The sequence below is a fragment of the Rhinoderma darwinii genome, chromosome 6 (genome assembly GCF_050947455.1).
Source record: "Rhinoderma darwinii isolate aRhiDar2 chromosome 6, aRhiDar2.hap1, whole genome shotgun sequence".
In the NCBI taxonomy this organism is placed as follows: Eukaryota; Metazoa; Chordata; class Amphibia; order Anura; family Rhinodermatidae; genus Rhinoderma; species Rhinoderma darwinii.
In genome coordinates, this window is record NC_134692.1 from 139,181,622 (window position 1) to 139,196,239 (window position 14,618).

Genomic DNA, 14,618 nt, shown 5'->3' on the forward strand with positions numbered 1-14,618 from the left:
GGCCAACTAATGGGTTAAAACGAAGCGTGCCATGTATGCAGTGCCCATCCCCTCAGTAAGACCTTTCAGAAGCACACAGAGGGCACGTGAATTGGCACCATGATGAAGTGCCTGCTCTTTGGGCAATGCCAACATATGAGCCCCTCTCCGTGCATCTGCCTGGGTGAAGGGGCGGGGGGGGGGGGGGGGGGGGTCACAGCAGGATGGCCAATTCGAACAGAATGCACCTTATTTCCCCACCAATAGCCACTCTGCGGGGCATTCACTGGGCAGAATGAGCTTCCGACCTGTAAGGTCTTGTCCACACAACGGAATTGCTGCAGAAAATGGTGCGGACTTTGCTGTGTTTTTCTCAATGTTGGGGGATGGCGACGTCTCCTCAGAAAAACGCAGCAACTCAGTCCACTACGCAGCAGGAATTAACCTGCCGCGGTACGAAAAATAAGCACTGCATGTCAATTTCTGCTCGGAATTTTTACGCAGCGTGTGGAGGTGGTTTGTTAAATCCCACCCACTTTGCTGCTACCGTGTTCTGCTGCGTATTTACCATCCGCAATTCCGGATGGCAGGTACGCAGCAAACACGCTACGTGTGGACGAGCCCCAAGACCCAACTTCTTCATACCGATTCCGGCTCGGCGGTGGGTTCCTGCGGCGCTTGACTACAGAAAAATCACTAGAATAACTGAAAAATGGCAAAAAATAAATAAGGATACATTTTAACAGCTCCGGATTTCGCACCAATTGCCATAATCCGCTGCACCGGGTCGAAGGCGAGCGAGCTCGGCTGGTTGGGGAATCCATGTTCTACAGTCTGCGGGAGAAGAAGACAAAAACTAAATTAAATTCACAAATTACACAGAAAAAAAAAACGCTACAAATAAGTTATTATATAGGTTGTCATCGATGGAAGCTGGAAACTTCTGGATCACCCGGCCACACATACCGAAAAGGAATCAAATTTACTGAAATCCACCCCCCCCCCCCTCCCCAAATGAGCACGCTTAGCTCAGTAGGGTAAGAATAAATGAAGGTGAGATAAGCAGCTGCCAGACACATCTGGTACCGCTTATCCTTACAGGAAAGGATTGCGTGGGTTAAAAGCCATCCTGTCCAACCCTTGCTCTCCCCCTGGTAGAGCGCAGCTTCCTCCATACACGAGACTGCGAATGCCAACAAAACAGTCAGGACCAACCGGTAACTCCAAGAAGGGGCTAACGGGAGATGTAAATAAACGGTGATCGTAGAATTATAATTTCTTATATACACATTAGGCCTCGTTTATTAAAAACGGCCTAATAGTAGAACTGGCCGTGTTGCCCATAGCAACCAATCAGAGCTAAGCTTTCAGTTTTTAAACTGGCCAGGAAAAATGAAAGCCGAGCTCTGATTGGTTGCTATGGGCAACGGTTTTAAATGAGAATTTTGATAAGTGATTCCCTTTGTGTTTCATCTCCTCTGCTTGCTGTCAGTAAATTTAAACTTTCTTGTTTACATCAAAAAACCTGCCTAGATAATTTCTAACTGGCACAGCCATGTAGTGCCCGCCTCGCAGCCCCACCAGCACATGGCTATATTATGGCAGCCATGCGCACGAACGAGGTCCATATCACAACCAGAAACAGAGAAGTTGCTCCTCGTCCTGAAATATTTCACGTAAACAGATTGAAGCAGAATTTTTTTTTTATTTTTTTGAGAAGATCCTGGCAACAACTCAAGATGAGCCCCATCTGCTTGTTACTGGCGAGAAAAAGAAAAAAAACACGTCCGCCCTCGTTTTAATGTGTAAACAAGGCGCCGTGTGATCTGCGGGAGGCGACGTTACCTCTGCAAAGGAATTCTCACCCTGTGCCCGCTAATTGGCACCTCAGCCCTGACCTAGCAGCTAGAGGACAGCCGCCCCATAACACCTGGCCATAAGGTTGGCTCATTAAAAGCCAATACATCCCCCTCCCCGGATCTTGACCTCCGCTGGGGGAGCAGAGCTGGTCGTCTTCCAGCAACGCGAGGGCCGCAGCCAACATCATGAGGCTATGAAGAAAATAAAGCAAGAAGAGCATCTCCCCCGGTCAAGGGCGGGGGTATAAAACCTACAAGCAGCAGGTTGAACGACGGGTCTCCTCTCCCCCTGGGTGAGATCACAACGCAGCTGCATCCGGTAAGAATCAATTATCTCCACCACAATCTGATTCTCATTATAGGAGAGAGACCCCCCCCCCCCCCAATCATGTAGACGAGCACGATCCAAGAGGTGGAGAGGCTTCTGTGGATACATCATGGCACAGGCGGTATCTGGATGGGTACGTTGGTCACGCCAGCTCTGTGGCATTACCGCAATCGCAATGTTAGTCATTTTCGGTTGCAAATCTCCGACAGCCATTTTTAGGACACGTGGGCAGGATGAGGGCACCACCACCACCTATACTGCCTACCTGGTGAATAGTAGTCGTCCCCCTGCCCACTGACATCCTCAATGAATGCCAGTGCCACCACGGATCATATCAGAAGCTCAAATTTCTTGATATCGCCCAACTCAAGCAGCAGCTAAAAAAATAAATAAAATGTGGGAACGGAGCCTGTCTGGTCTAAAAACCCTATTAAATAGTTTATAGAGGGTTGGGGGGGGGGGGTCCCTCTTCAGGACTCATCTATTGGAGGAGAGACACTACAAAGAACATCTCTGGAGGACCCGGAATATTTGTGCGTTATACAAAAAGGCCATTTCAATGGGAAGTGTGTAATGCTTCATTTCCCCTGTGGTGGCGCTGCAGAGGAACTGAACACTTGTTGGGCTCCTCCACAGATCACAGGGGGTCCCAGCAGCAGGACTAACGGGGACAGCAGCAAAGGTCTAAGTGCATTGGTTAACTGGCTCGCATACACCCCAATTCAGCCAACCGTATGGTCATGTTGGGGGGGGGGGAATCAAAAGTAGTGAAAAGAAGGAAAGCAGTTGCCCATAGCAGCCGGAATCCAGCGCCCCGTTTCAGAAGTTGTCAGTTGGTTGCTATGGGCAACGCCTCCTCTTTTCCTTTGCACTAATTTTGATAAATCTCCATACAGCCGGAGAGCCTGGTCTTTGGGCACTGGCGTCTATTACTTACCAGAACCGGAGTAACGTCAATGTCTCCAGAGATAAGAGAGGGAGTGAGTAATGTTGTGTTTTTATTGTACTCCGCATCATGCCAATCCATTTCTGGTTTAGGGTGGAGACGGCCTCTAGGCGATGGCATAACAGTTCCTAGGAAGTGGAGAACGCACTGGTAAAAACCCAATGACCCTTAAAGGGATGTTCCCATCACATCGCCATGATCTAATGTAATCCTATGGGGTCGCCCGTATAAGGAAACTCAGGCGTCTGCGGTATAAGGATTGAATAAGCAAAAACAGACATTTGCGCTGTTACTTTAACACCAAGATGGCTCCGCGTCGCAGGATGTTAAAATGGTGCGAGGATAATAAACGTCTGTCAGAACCTGCAGACTGTCCAGAGACAACATGAGGCAATGGTGAGATGTGCTGCAGCTTCTCCCCTGGTGCAGACCATTTCATTCCCTCCCCCCTACAATTCCAGCACCATTTCAAACACTCAATAGCTCTGTTCATCCCGGAATAGAATGCCAGAACTGCAGTACAGACTGCCACTTGTCCTGAAGCGTTCGTCAATGGGATCACCACTTCAGCTACTTACGACAACCTCCAGAAACATTTACAGCCATGTGTGTGACGGACATCAGCTGCTCCTCTTATAACACTCCTGTACTGTTATAAGCTCAAGACGTTATAGGGAGTGTCCCTTTAAATTGCTGATAGACCATGTAAAGCATGGAGCATTACCCTCCACAACCTCTGGCTCCCTAGCTGTTAAAAAAAAAAAAGAACTACAACTCCCAGCAGCCCCAGCCATTCAATGCCGTTCCCAAAGGACCAGGAATTTCAAAAGAATTTCTAAGGCTTGGTCAAGGAAGTTTAACTAAAAACAGCATGAACCATACAATGAATACTGCGGATACTGTGGGGTGGGGGGGGGGGGGGGGATGTATATGGGACATATGGGAATTATATAGGACATGCGGCATCTAGGACAAGCAGCGGAGGTTTCCATAAAAAGGACTGACCCCCCCCCCCCCTCCCTAATATACTAATCCGCAACCAAAGTGAATAAGGGAGGGGGGGGGATGGGGAGAAGTTTAGGGCCGACTATTGTCCCCATAGAGCATCTAATCCAGGACTGAAGAAAAATGGGGCTTTTGTCTTCTATAGAGAAAGTGCACAATACCCCAAAGAGGAGGGGGTCATCACTCCAGTCATAGAAAGAAGGGCGAGATCAGAGGGACCGGACCACAATGCCACCCTGGGAAGAGGGGCCTCAGCTCAATGACCGGAGGTAGCCTTCCCAATCTTAACCACTTCCTCGCCGACAGAGGATTGCGGTGCCGCTGAACTATGTGATCGGAAAGGGTCCTCCGTCCTGGACAAGAAAGGGTCAAAACCAAAAATACAATGAGCGCATAAATTAAAACTATACAAAAGTTAAAGGATGACGACCACCAGGCCGGGAGTCCCGAAGAGTTAGTAGGACATCTCTGTAGGACGTGGTGAAGGCTTCATAGACATTACTAGCGGAACCTTGAGGGGCCGTGGTCCTCCCAGCCGGGATTATAAGGAGGGGGTGAGAACGTGACGATGGACCACGGATGGCCGAATCCTAAAAAATTATTCTATCGTCTAAGGCAGTGCTCATTGCTGGGTCAAGTTGGTTCCTCGTCTACGGTCTTTCCTCTGCGGGACGGAGCGCAATTCTGCCACGCACACAGATCGCGCTAGTTATTGTGTAACGGAATATTTTTTACCATAGTCATACATTGTAAGTTACGCTGCGGAAATACAACGCATATCTGGATAGGTTATATAAGACGGTAGAATGGGAGGCGGGTGACCAACACGCACCACAACAACTCAGCCGCACATTGGTTTTAGGGTCACATTTGGAAACCCAATTATCCTCTTAAGTTAAAACATTAAAAGGGGTCGTGCAGTACTAAAAAACGTGGTTGCTTTCTTCCAAAAACAGCGCCACACCTGTCCACAGGTGGTAATGCAACACAGCGCCGTTTACTCTAATGATTAGATGCAATACCAGACACAACCCAAGGACAGGCGTGGAGCTCTTTTTGGAAGAAAGCAGTCACTTTCCTAATACTTGCTCTACCACGGACAAATACAACGGCGAGTGCCTGTTTACATCGGAATTCGGCTTTCCGTTCTGCTTCGTCAGAGGAGCAAGAAAACAAAAATGCCGGGAGCGCCGCTTCCGTTGAATGACGACCGAGACAACTGCGCTCGACGAAATCCGTTGACTTTAATAGTTTCCGTCGGCGTGTCTGATTTTATTGGAAACAATAGCGCAGCATGCTCCACAGAGGCCTCCAACAAGGATGAGAGCAGACCCTCACCGAGAAGACCGTCGCACCACCGCAGAGGAACGGCCCGACCATTGACATTATGACAGTGTCTGGATTTGCTACGATTAGACCCCAATAAAATCCAACATTATCAAGAACGACGAGATAATCCGACCTGATCAGCATCATCGCCACAAGTAAACGATCAGGAGGAAAGAAGCCAGAGACTGGAGGAGGGTTCAAAACCATCAATGGTCAGAGAGACACCGGATGATCATTGGATCTCAGAGCGGAAAATTAGGGAAGAATCATCATCATCATCATCATCATCTCAAGAAGCACTTGTTACCTTCCCCCTAAATTGGCCGCCTCGGTAACACCACCATGTTCCACTATTAGCTACAAGACATCTCCAAATGTCAAAGAAGTCGTCCCAGACCCCGAACCCTGGACAAAGGGCAAAGTATTTCACCATCCGAACCACCTCACGGCTTAGATCATGTACAGAGGCGGGAGACCCTTATACCAACTGTAAGACCATGACCCTGACCTCCCGCCCAGTGCTATACAGACGAAATAACTGGCTCCTAAACACAAACTCAGCCAGAGATCATCCATATATAATGCAGAGAGCAACCGGGAAACATTAAATAATTCACAAGTAGAATGCAGAGAAGGAAAAACAAGAGCGAGAGGAAACAGCGCCTGTACTATAGTAGTTATATTCTTGTATATAGGGGCAGTATTATAGTAGTTATATTCTTGTATATAGGGGCAGTATTATAGTAGTTATATTCTTGTATATAGTGGCAGTATTATAGTAGTTATATTCTTGTATATAGGGGGCAGTATTATAGTAGTTATATTCTTGTATATAGGGGGCAGTATTATAGTAGTTATATTCTTGTATATAGGGGGCAGTATTATAGTAGTTATATTCTTGTATATAGGGGCAGTATTATAGTAGTTATATTCTTGTATATAGGAGCAGTATTATAGTAGTTATATTCTTGTATATAGGGGCAGTATTATAGTAGTTATATTCTTGCATATATGGGGCAGTATTATAGTAGTTATATTCTTGTATATAGGGGCAGTATTATAGTAGTTATATTCTTGTATATAGGAGCAGTATTATAGTAGTTATATTCTTGTACATAGAGGACAGTATTATAGTAGTTATATTCTTGTATATAGGGGCAGTATTATAGTAGTTATATTCTTGTATATAGGGGCAGTATTATAGTAGTTATATTCTTGTATATAGGGGGCATTATTATAGTAGTTATATTCTTGTATATAGGGGGGCAGTATTATAGTAGTTATATTCTTGTATATAGGAGCAGTATTATAGTAGTTATATTCTTGTATATAGGGGCAGTATTATAGTAGTTATATTCTTGTACATAGGGTCAGTATTATAGTAGTTATATTCTTGTATGTAGGGGCAGTATTATAGTAGTTATATTCTTGTATATAGGGGGCAGTATTATAGTAGTTATATTCTTGTATATAGGGGCAGTATTATAGTAGTTATATTCTTGTATATAGGGGCAGTATTATAGTAGTTATATTCTTGTATATAGGGGCAGTATTATAGTAGTTATATTCTTGTATATAGTGGCAGTATTATAGTAGTTATATTCTTGTATATAGGGGGCAGTATTATAGTAGTTATATTCTTGTATATAGGGGGCAGTATTATAGTAGTTATATTCTTGTATATAGGGGGCAGTATTATAGTAGTTATATTCTTGTATATAGGGGCAGTATTATAGTAGTTATATTCTTGTATATAGGAGCAGTATTATAGTAGTTATATTCTTGTATATAGGGGCAGTATTATAGTAGTTATATTCTTGTATATAGGGGCAGTATTATAGTAGTTATATTCTTGCATATATGGGGCAGTATTATAGTAGTTATATTCTTGTATATAGGGGCAGTATTATAGTAGTTATATTCTTGTATATAGGAGCAGTATTATAGTAGTTATATTCTTGTACATAGAGGACAGTATTATAGTAGTTATATTCTTGTATATAGGGGCAGTATTATAGTAGTTATATTCTTGTATATAGGGGCAGTATTATAGTAGTTATATTCTTGTATATAGGGGGCATTATTATAGTAGTTATATTCTTGTATATAGGGGGGCAGTATTATAGTAGTTATATTCTTGTATATAGGAGCAGTATTATAGTAGTTATATTCTTGTATATAGGGGCAGTATTATAGTAGTTATATTCTTGTACATAGGGTCAGTATTATAGTAGTTATATTCTTGTATGTAGGGGCAGTATTATAGTAGTTATATTCTTGTATATAGGGGGCAGTATTATAGTAGTTATATTCTTGTATATAGGGGCAGTATTATAGTAGTTATATTCTTGTATATAGGGGCAGTATTATAGTAGTTATATTCTTGTATATAGGGGGCAGTGTTATAGTAGTTATATTCTTGTATATAGGGGCAGTGTTATAGTAGTTATATTCTTGTATATAGGGGCAGTGTTATAGTAGTTATATTCTTGTATATAGGGGCAGTATTATAGTAGTTATATTCTTGTATATAGGGGGCAGTATTATAGTAGTTATATTCTTATATATAGGAGCAGTAGTATAGTAGATATATTCTTGTATGTAGGGGCAGTATTATAGTAGTTATATTCTTGTATATAGGGGCAGTATTATAGTAGTTATATTCTAGTATATAGGGGGCAGTGTTATAGTAGTTATATTCTTGTATATAGGGGCAGTGTTATAGTAGTTATATTCTTGTATATAGGGGGCAGTATTATAGTAGTTATATTCTTGTATATAGGAGCAGTATAATAGTAGTTATATTCTTGTATATAGGAGCAGTATTATAGTAGTTATATTCTTGTATATAGGGGCAGTATAATAGTAGTTATATTCTTGTATATAGGGGCAGTATTATAGTAGTTATATTCTTTATATAGGGGGCAGTATTATAGTAGTTATATTCTTGTATATAGGAGGCAGTATTATAGTAGTTATATTCTTGTATATAGGGGGCAGTATTATAGTAGTTATATTCTTGTATATAAGGGCAGTATTATAGTAGTTATATTCTTGTATATAGGACCAGTATTATAGTAGTTATATTCTGGTATATAGGGACAGTATTATAGTAGTTATATTCTTGTATATAGGACCAGTATTATAGTAGTTATATTCTGGTATATAGGGACAGTATTATAGTAGTTATATTCTTGTATATAGGACCAGTATTATAGTAGTTATATTCTGGTATATAGGGACAGTATTATAGTAGTTATATTCTTGTATATAGGAGCAGTATTATAGTAGTTATATTCTTGTATATAGGAGCAGTATTATAGTAGTTATATTCTTGTATATAGGAGCAGTATTATAGTAGTTATATTCTTGTATATAGCAGCAGTATTATAGTAGTTATATTCTTGTATATAGGGGGGGCAGTATTATAGTAGTTATATTCTTGTATATAGGGGGGGCAGTATTATAGTAGTTATATTCTTGTATATAGGAGGCAGTATTATAGTAGTTATATTCTTGTATATAGGAGCAGTATTATAGTAGTTATATTCTTGTATATAGGGGGCAGTATTATAGTAGTTATATTCTTGTATATAGGAGCAGTATTATAGTAGTTATATTCTTGTATATAGGAGCAGTATTATAGTAGTTATATTCTTGTATATAGGAGGCAGTATTATAGTAGTTATATTCTTGTATATAGGAGCAGTATTATAGTAGTTATATTCTTGTATATAGGAGCAGTATTATAGTAGTTATATTCTTGTATATAGGAGGCAGTATTATAGTAGTTATATTCTTGTATATAGGGGCAGTATTATAGTAGTTATATTCTTGTATATAGGGAGCAGTATTATAGAAGTTATGTTCTTGTATATAGGGGCAGTATTATAGTAGTTATATTCTTGTATATAGGGGCAGTATTATAGTAGTTATATTCTTGTATAAAGGGGCAGTATTATAGTAGTTTGATTCTTGTATATAGCAGCAGTATTATAGTAGTTATATTCTTGTATATAGGGGGCAGTATTATAGTAGATATATTCTTGTATATAGGGGCAGTATTATAGTAGTTATATTCTTGTATATAGGAGCAGTATAATAGTAGTTATATTCTTGTATATAGGGGCAGTATTATAGTTATATTCTTTATATAGGGGCAGTATTATAGTAGTTATATTCTTATATATAGGAGCAGTATTATAGTAGTTATATTCTTGTATATAGGGGGGCAGTATTATAGTAGTTATATTCTTGTATATAGGAGGCAGTATTATAGTAGTTATATTCTTGTATATAGGGGCAGTATTATAGTAGTTATATTCTTGTATATAGGGGGGGCAGTATTATAGTAGTTATATTCTTGTATATAGGAGGCAGTATTATAGTAGTTATATTCTTGTATATAGGAGCAGTATTATAGTAGTTATATTCTTGTATATAGGGGGCAGTATTATAGTAGTTATATTCTTGTATATAGGAGCAGTATTATAGTAGTTATATTCTTGTATATAGGAGCAGTATTATAGTAGTTATATTCTTGTATATAGGAGGCAGTATTATAGTAGTTATATTCTTGTATATAGGAGCAGTATTATAGTAGTTATATTCTTGTATATAGGAGCAGTATTATAGTAGTTATATTCTTGTATATAGGAGGCAGTATTATAGTAGTTATATTCTTGTATATAGGGGCAGTATTATAGTAGTTATATTCTTGTATATAGGGAGCAGTATTATAGAAGTTATGTTCTTGTATATAGGGGCAGTATTATAGTAGTTATATTCTTGTATATAGGGGCAGTATTATAGTAGTTATATTCTTGTATAAAGGGGCAGTATTATAGTAGTTTGATTCTTGTATATAGCAGCAGTATTATAGTAGTTATATTCTTGTATATAGGGGGCAGTATTATAGTAGATATATTCTTGTATATAGGGGCAGTATTATAGTAGTTATATTCTTGTATATAGGAGCAGTATAATAGTAGTTATATTCTTGTATATAGGGGCAGTATTATAGTTATATTCTTTATATAGGGGCAGTATTATAGTAGTTATATTCTTATATATAGGAGCAGTATTATAGTAGTTATATTCTTGTATATAGGGGGGCAGTATTATAGTAGTTATATTCTTGTATATAGGAGGCAGTATTATAGTAGTTATATTCTTGTATATAGGGGCAGTATTATAGTAGTTATATTCTTGTATATAGGGAGCAGTATTATAGAAGTTATATTCTTGTGTATAGGAGCAGTATTATAGTAGTTATATTCTTGTATAAAGGGGGCAGTATTATAGTAGTTATATTCTTGTATACAGGGGGCAGTATTATAGAAGTTATATTCTTGTGTATAGGAGCAGTATTATAGTAGTTATATTCTTGTATAAAGGGGGCAGTATTATAGTAGTTATATTCTTGTATATAGGGGCAGTATTATAGTAGTTATATTCTTGTATATAGGGAGCAGTATTATAGAAGTTATATTCTTGTATATAGGGGCAGTATTATAGTAGTTATATTCTTGTATATAGGGAGCAGTATTATAGTAGTTATATTCTTGTATATAGGAGGCAGTATTATAGTAGTTATATTCTTGTATATAGGGGGGCAGTATTATAGTAGTTATATTCTTGTATATAGGGGGGCAGTATTATAGTAGTTATATTCTTGTATATAGGGGTAGTATTATAGTAGTTATATTTTTGTATATAGAGGCAGTATTATAGTAGTTATATTCTTGTACATAGGGGCAGTATTATAGTAGTTATATTCTTGTATAGAATATAACAGGTATACAGAAATCGGTTCAGAGCAGTAGACCATTACCCAACTTATCTTGTAAGATCATAAAAAAAGTGCATCCTCATTAGGAGGCGCCAGTGAGTACAAGTTAAAGGGAACATGAATAGGTTGTTCAACCCCAAAGCCTGATGGAAGTGATTTTTCACACTATGAATTCTACAACCGTACCATATAGCTTAGGAACAAATATATAGTTGGAGGTTTATAACAACTGTGACTAGAATCACCCTTTAACATGTACACGACCAGAACTTTAATCTGTAATTACGGGAAATTGCAGACCCGTTAATTTCTATTGGCCATCGGCACCTCACCTTATATTTACGTATGTGCTTTCGGGCCGCAGAAATGATCCGCAAATTGTAGAACATGTCCTATTCTTGTCTGCAATTGCGACATAGACTACCCCATAGAAGTCTATAGGGGCTTCTGCAATGGCGGACGGCTACGGATGTTTATCCAGAACAATCGGATCAGTATTTTGCGGACAGTAAAAACCTTTACGGTCGTCCGCATGAGGCCTAAGACGTTTGGGAAGGAGAGGTGGAGGCTTTGTTTACCAGTTCATGGTACAGGACATCAGCCTCCCAGCTGTCTGACGAGATCTATTACAACACACAAGTCTACTCTCAGGCTGAGTCAGGGAAGTGGCACTCCGCTGAGGGTGTAGGAGGGATCCAGCTGCTGCACCCAGGACTATAGGAGGGTAAAAAAAAAAAAAAAAAAAAAAAAAAAAAAAAAAAAAAAAGGAGGGATTTTAATAAGAGGCGAGGAAGAGACAAAGCAGGAGAGAGTCCACTGGAGCTGCGTGCCAGGGATCGGGGCCTGTGCTGGGTCCCTGTGGGCCACCTCTGGCAATGCACATGTTAATCACAATATCCATGAGGTATTTCTGCGATCTGACAAGATTTGTCGTTTTATGAACTTATTAAAGTTAATGCCTTGCAGCTGTGGTCAGAGGGAAGACGTCCACAATGAGCGCACACTCCCCTCCATCTGCACTGACTCAACCACACTAGACCAGTGGTCCACGGACAAACTACAACTCCCATCATACGGCTGCCCGCACAGCGTCCACATGGCAGGAAACTTTTCAGGGGACGAATCACTACTTAACTAGACATATCTGCCACTCTGGAATCGAGGAAAGCCGGACGACAACCCCTGTAGTAGACGTAAATGCCGCCATAGTAACAGTCACCAACCTTTCCCAGCCTCCTGAAGAGAAAAATATGCAATGAAAGGGGAGTAGGGGAAGTTACTTGCAGATTTGCTCTTCAGGAGTCAGAAAAGCTGGGTAAAACGTAACGGTCGTCAGTTGTAACCCAGAATAAGACACAAGTGGAGATATTTTTTTTCTAATAACTTGATAGAAGAGAACGACTCAGGTTCTTTCCAGGGGAATTTTCTACAACGCAGTCAGTCCACGTCACGCCCCATATCCAGGGAATGAGCCGGCCCGACAGTGTCACATCTCATTAGTAGCAACACAATAAGATAATACAGGACTAAATCCCCAGCAAGACTGGATGCAATACGGTGCCAGGGGACGCTGAATGCCACCAAGAAACTGCCAGTAATGCCACAAAAAGCAAGTTCCCATAATTACACACCATTATAAATATATTACCCAGAAAACTAATCTACATATAAAGTCACATTGTAAATACTAATACCAGGTAACATCCTGTATTATACTCCAGAGCTGCACTCACTATTCTGCTGGTGGAGTCACTGTGTACATACATTACATTACTTATCCTGTACTCATCCTGAGTTACATCCTGTATTATACTCCAGAGCTGCACTCTCTATTCTGCTGGTGGAGTCACTGTGTACATACATTACTTATCCTGTACTGATCCTGAGTTACATCCTGTATTATACTCCAGAGCTGCACTCACTATTCTACTGGTGGAGTCACTGTGTACATACATTACTTATCTTGTACTGATCCTGAGTTACATCCTGTATTATACTCCAGAGCTGCACTCTCTATTCTGCTGGTGGAGTCACTGTGTACATACATTACATGCCTTATCCTGTACTGATCCGGAGTTCCATCCTGTATTATTCTCCAGAGCTGCACTCTCTATTCTGCTGGTGGAGTCACTGTGTACATACATTACTTATCCTGTACTGATCCTGAGTTACATCCTGTATTATACTCCAGAGCTGCACTCACTATTCTGCTGGTGGAGTCACTGTGTACATACATGACATTACTTATCCTGTACTGATCCTGAGTTCCATCCTGTATTATTCTCCAGAGCTGCACTCACTATTCTGCTGGTGGAGTCACTGTTTACATACATTACATTACTTATCCTGTACTGATCCTGAGTTACATCCTGTATTATACGCCAGAGCTGCACTCACTATTCTGCAGGTGGAATCACTGTGTACATACATTACATTACTTATCCTGTACTGATCTGGAGTTACATCCTGTATTATACGCCAGAGCTGCACTCACTATTCTGCAGGTGGAATCACTGTGTACATACATTACATTACTTATCCTGTACTGATCCTGAGTTACATCCTGTATTATACTCCAGAGCTGCACTCACTATTCTGCTGGTGGAATCACTGTGTACATACATTACTTATCCTGTATTGATCCTGAGTTACATCCTGTATTATACTCCAGAGCTGCACTCACTATTCTGCTGGTAGAGTCACTGTGTATATACATTACATTACTTATCCTGTACTGATCCTGAGTTACATCCTGTATTATACTCCAGAGCTGCACTCACTATTCTGATGGTCATTACTAGTAGCAGTCAGCAAGCTGGTCGACAAACTAGCGAAGCTCCTACAACGAATGGGGACAGTTAGCGGAGATTTTATAACGTAGGAGAAAAAGTTGTTAGGCCCCATTCACACGACCATGCCGGTAATCACGGTCTGTGATTACGGACACAGTCACCCGCATTTGCGGGCTGTGGTCCCATTATAAAATTATGGACGCACCGTCCATAAAATAAAAAAAGTTAAAAATAGGACATTACCTATTTTTTACAGAAGGTTTGTACGGCACAGACACCTTCCCATAAATATACGGGAAGTCATCCGTCGGCCGTAGAAATGAATGGATCCGTAATTACAGATGAAATCTACGGTCACGTCCATGGGTCCTTAGAGGGGTTTGACAACAAGTTTGTTCATAGCTTCCAGTAACAAGCAGAATTGTGAGTGAAGCTCTGCAGGACCTGTACAAGATAAATAATATTAAAATTTACATTGAGAGGATTGTCAATCTTCATTTTGAGTGTCACTTGACGACAAATCAAGGGGTTGCAGGGGTCCCCAGAGTTTCGACTTTCTATCGCCCATTTAGGCACGGGATCCTTCTGT

The 14,618-nt window shown here is 40.4% G+C and overlaps 1 protein-coding gene across 1 annotated transcript in view; it reads right to left on the minus strand.

The window, feature by feature from the left end:
- Nucleotides 1-14,618, minus strand: part of LLGL1 (LLGL scribble cell polarity complex component 1) — a 44,383-nt gene that overhangs the window by 25,557 nt on the left and 4,208 nt on the right. Inside the window, exon 2 of the mRNA XM_075830628.1 lies at nt 716-813. Within this exon, the coding sequence (XP_075686743.1) occupies nt 716-813 (98 nt within the window). The remainder of the gene's footprint in view (nt 1-715; nt 814-14,618) is intronic.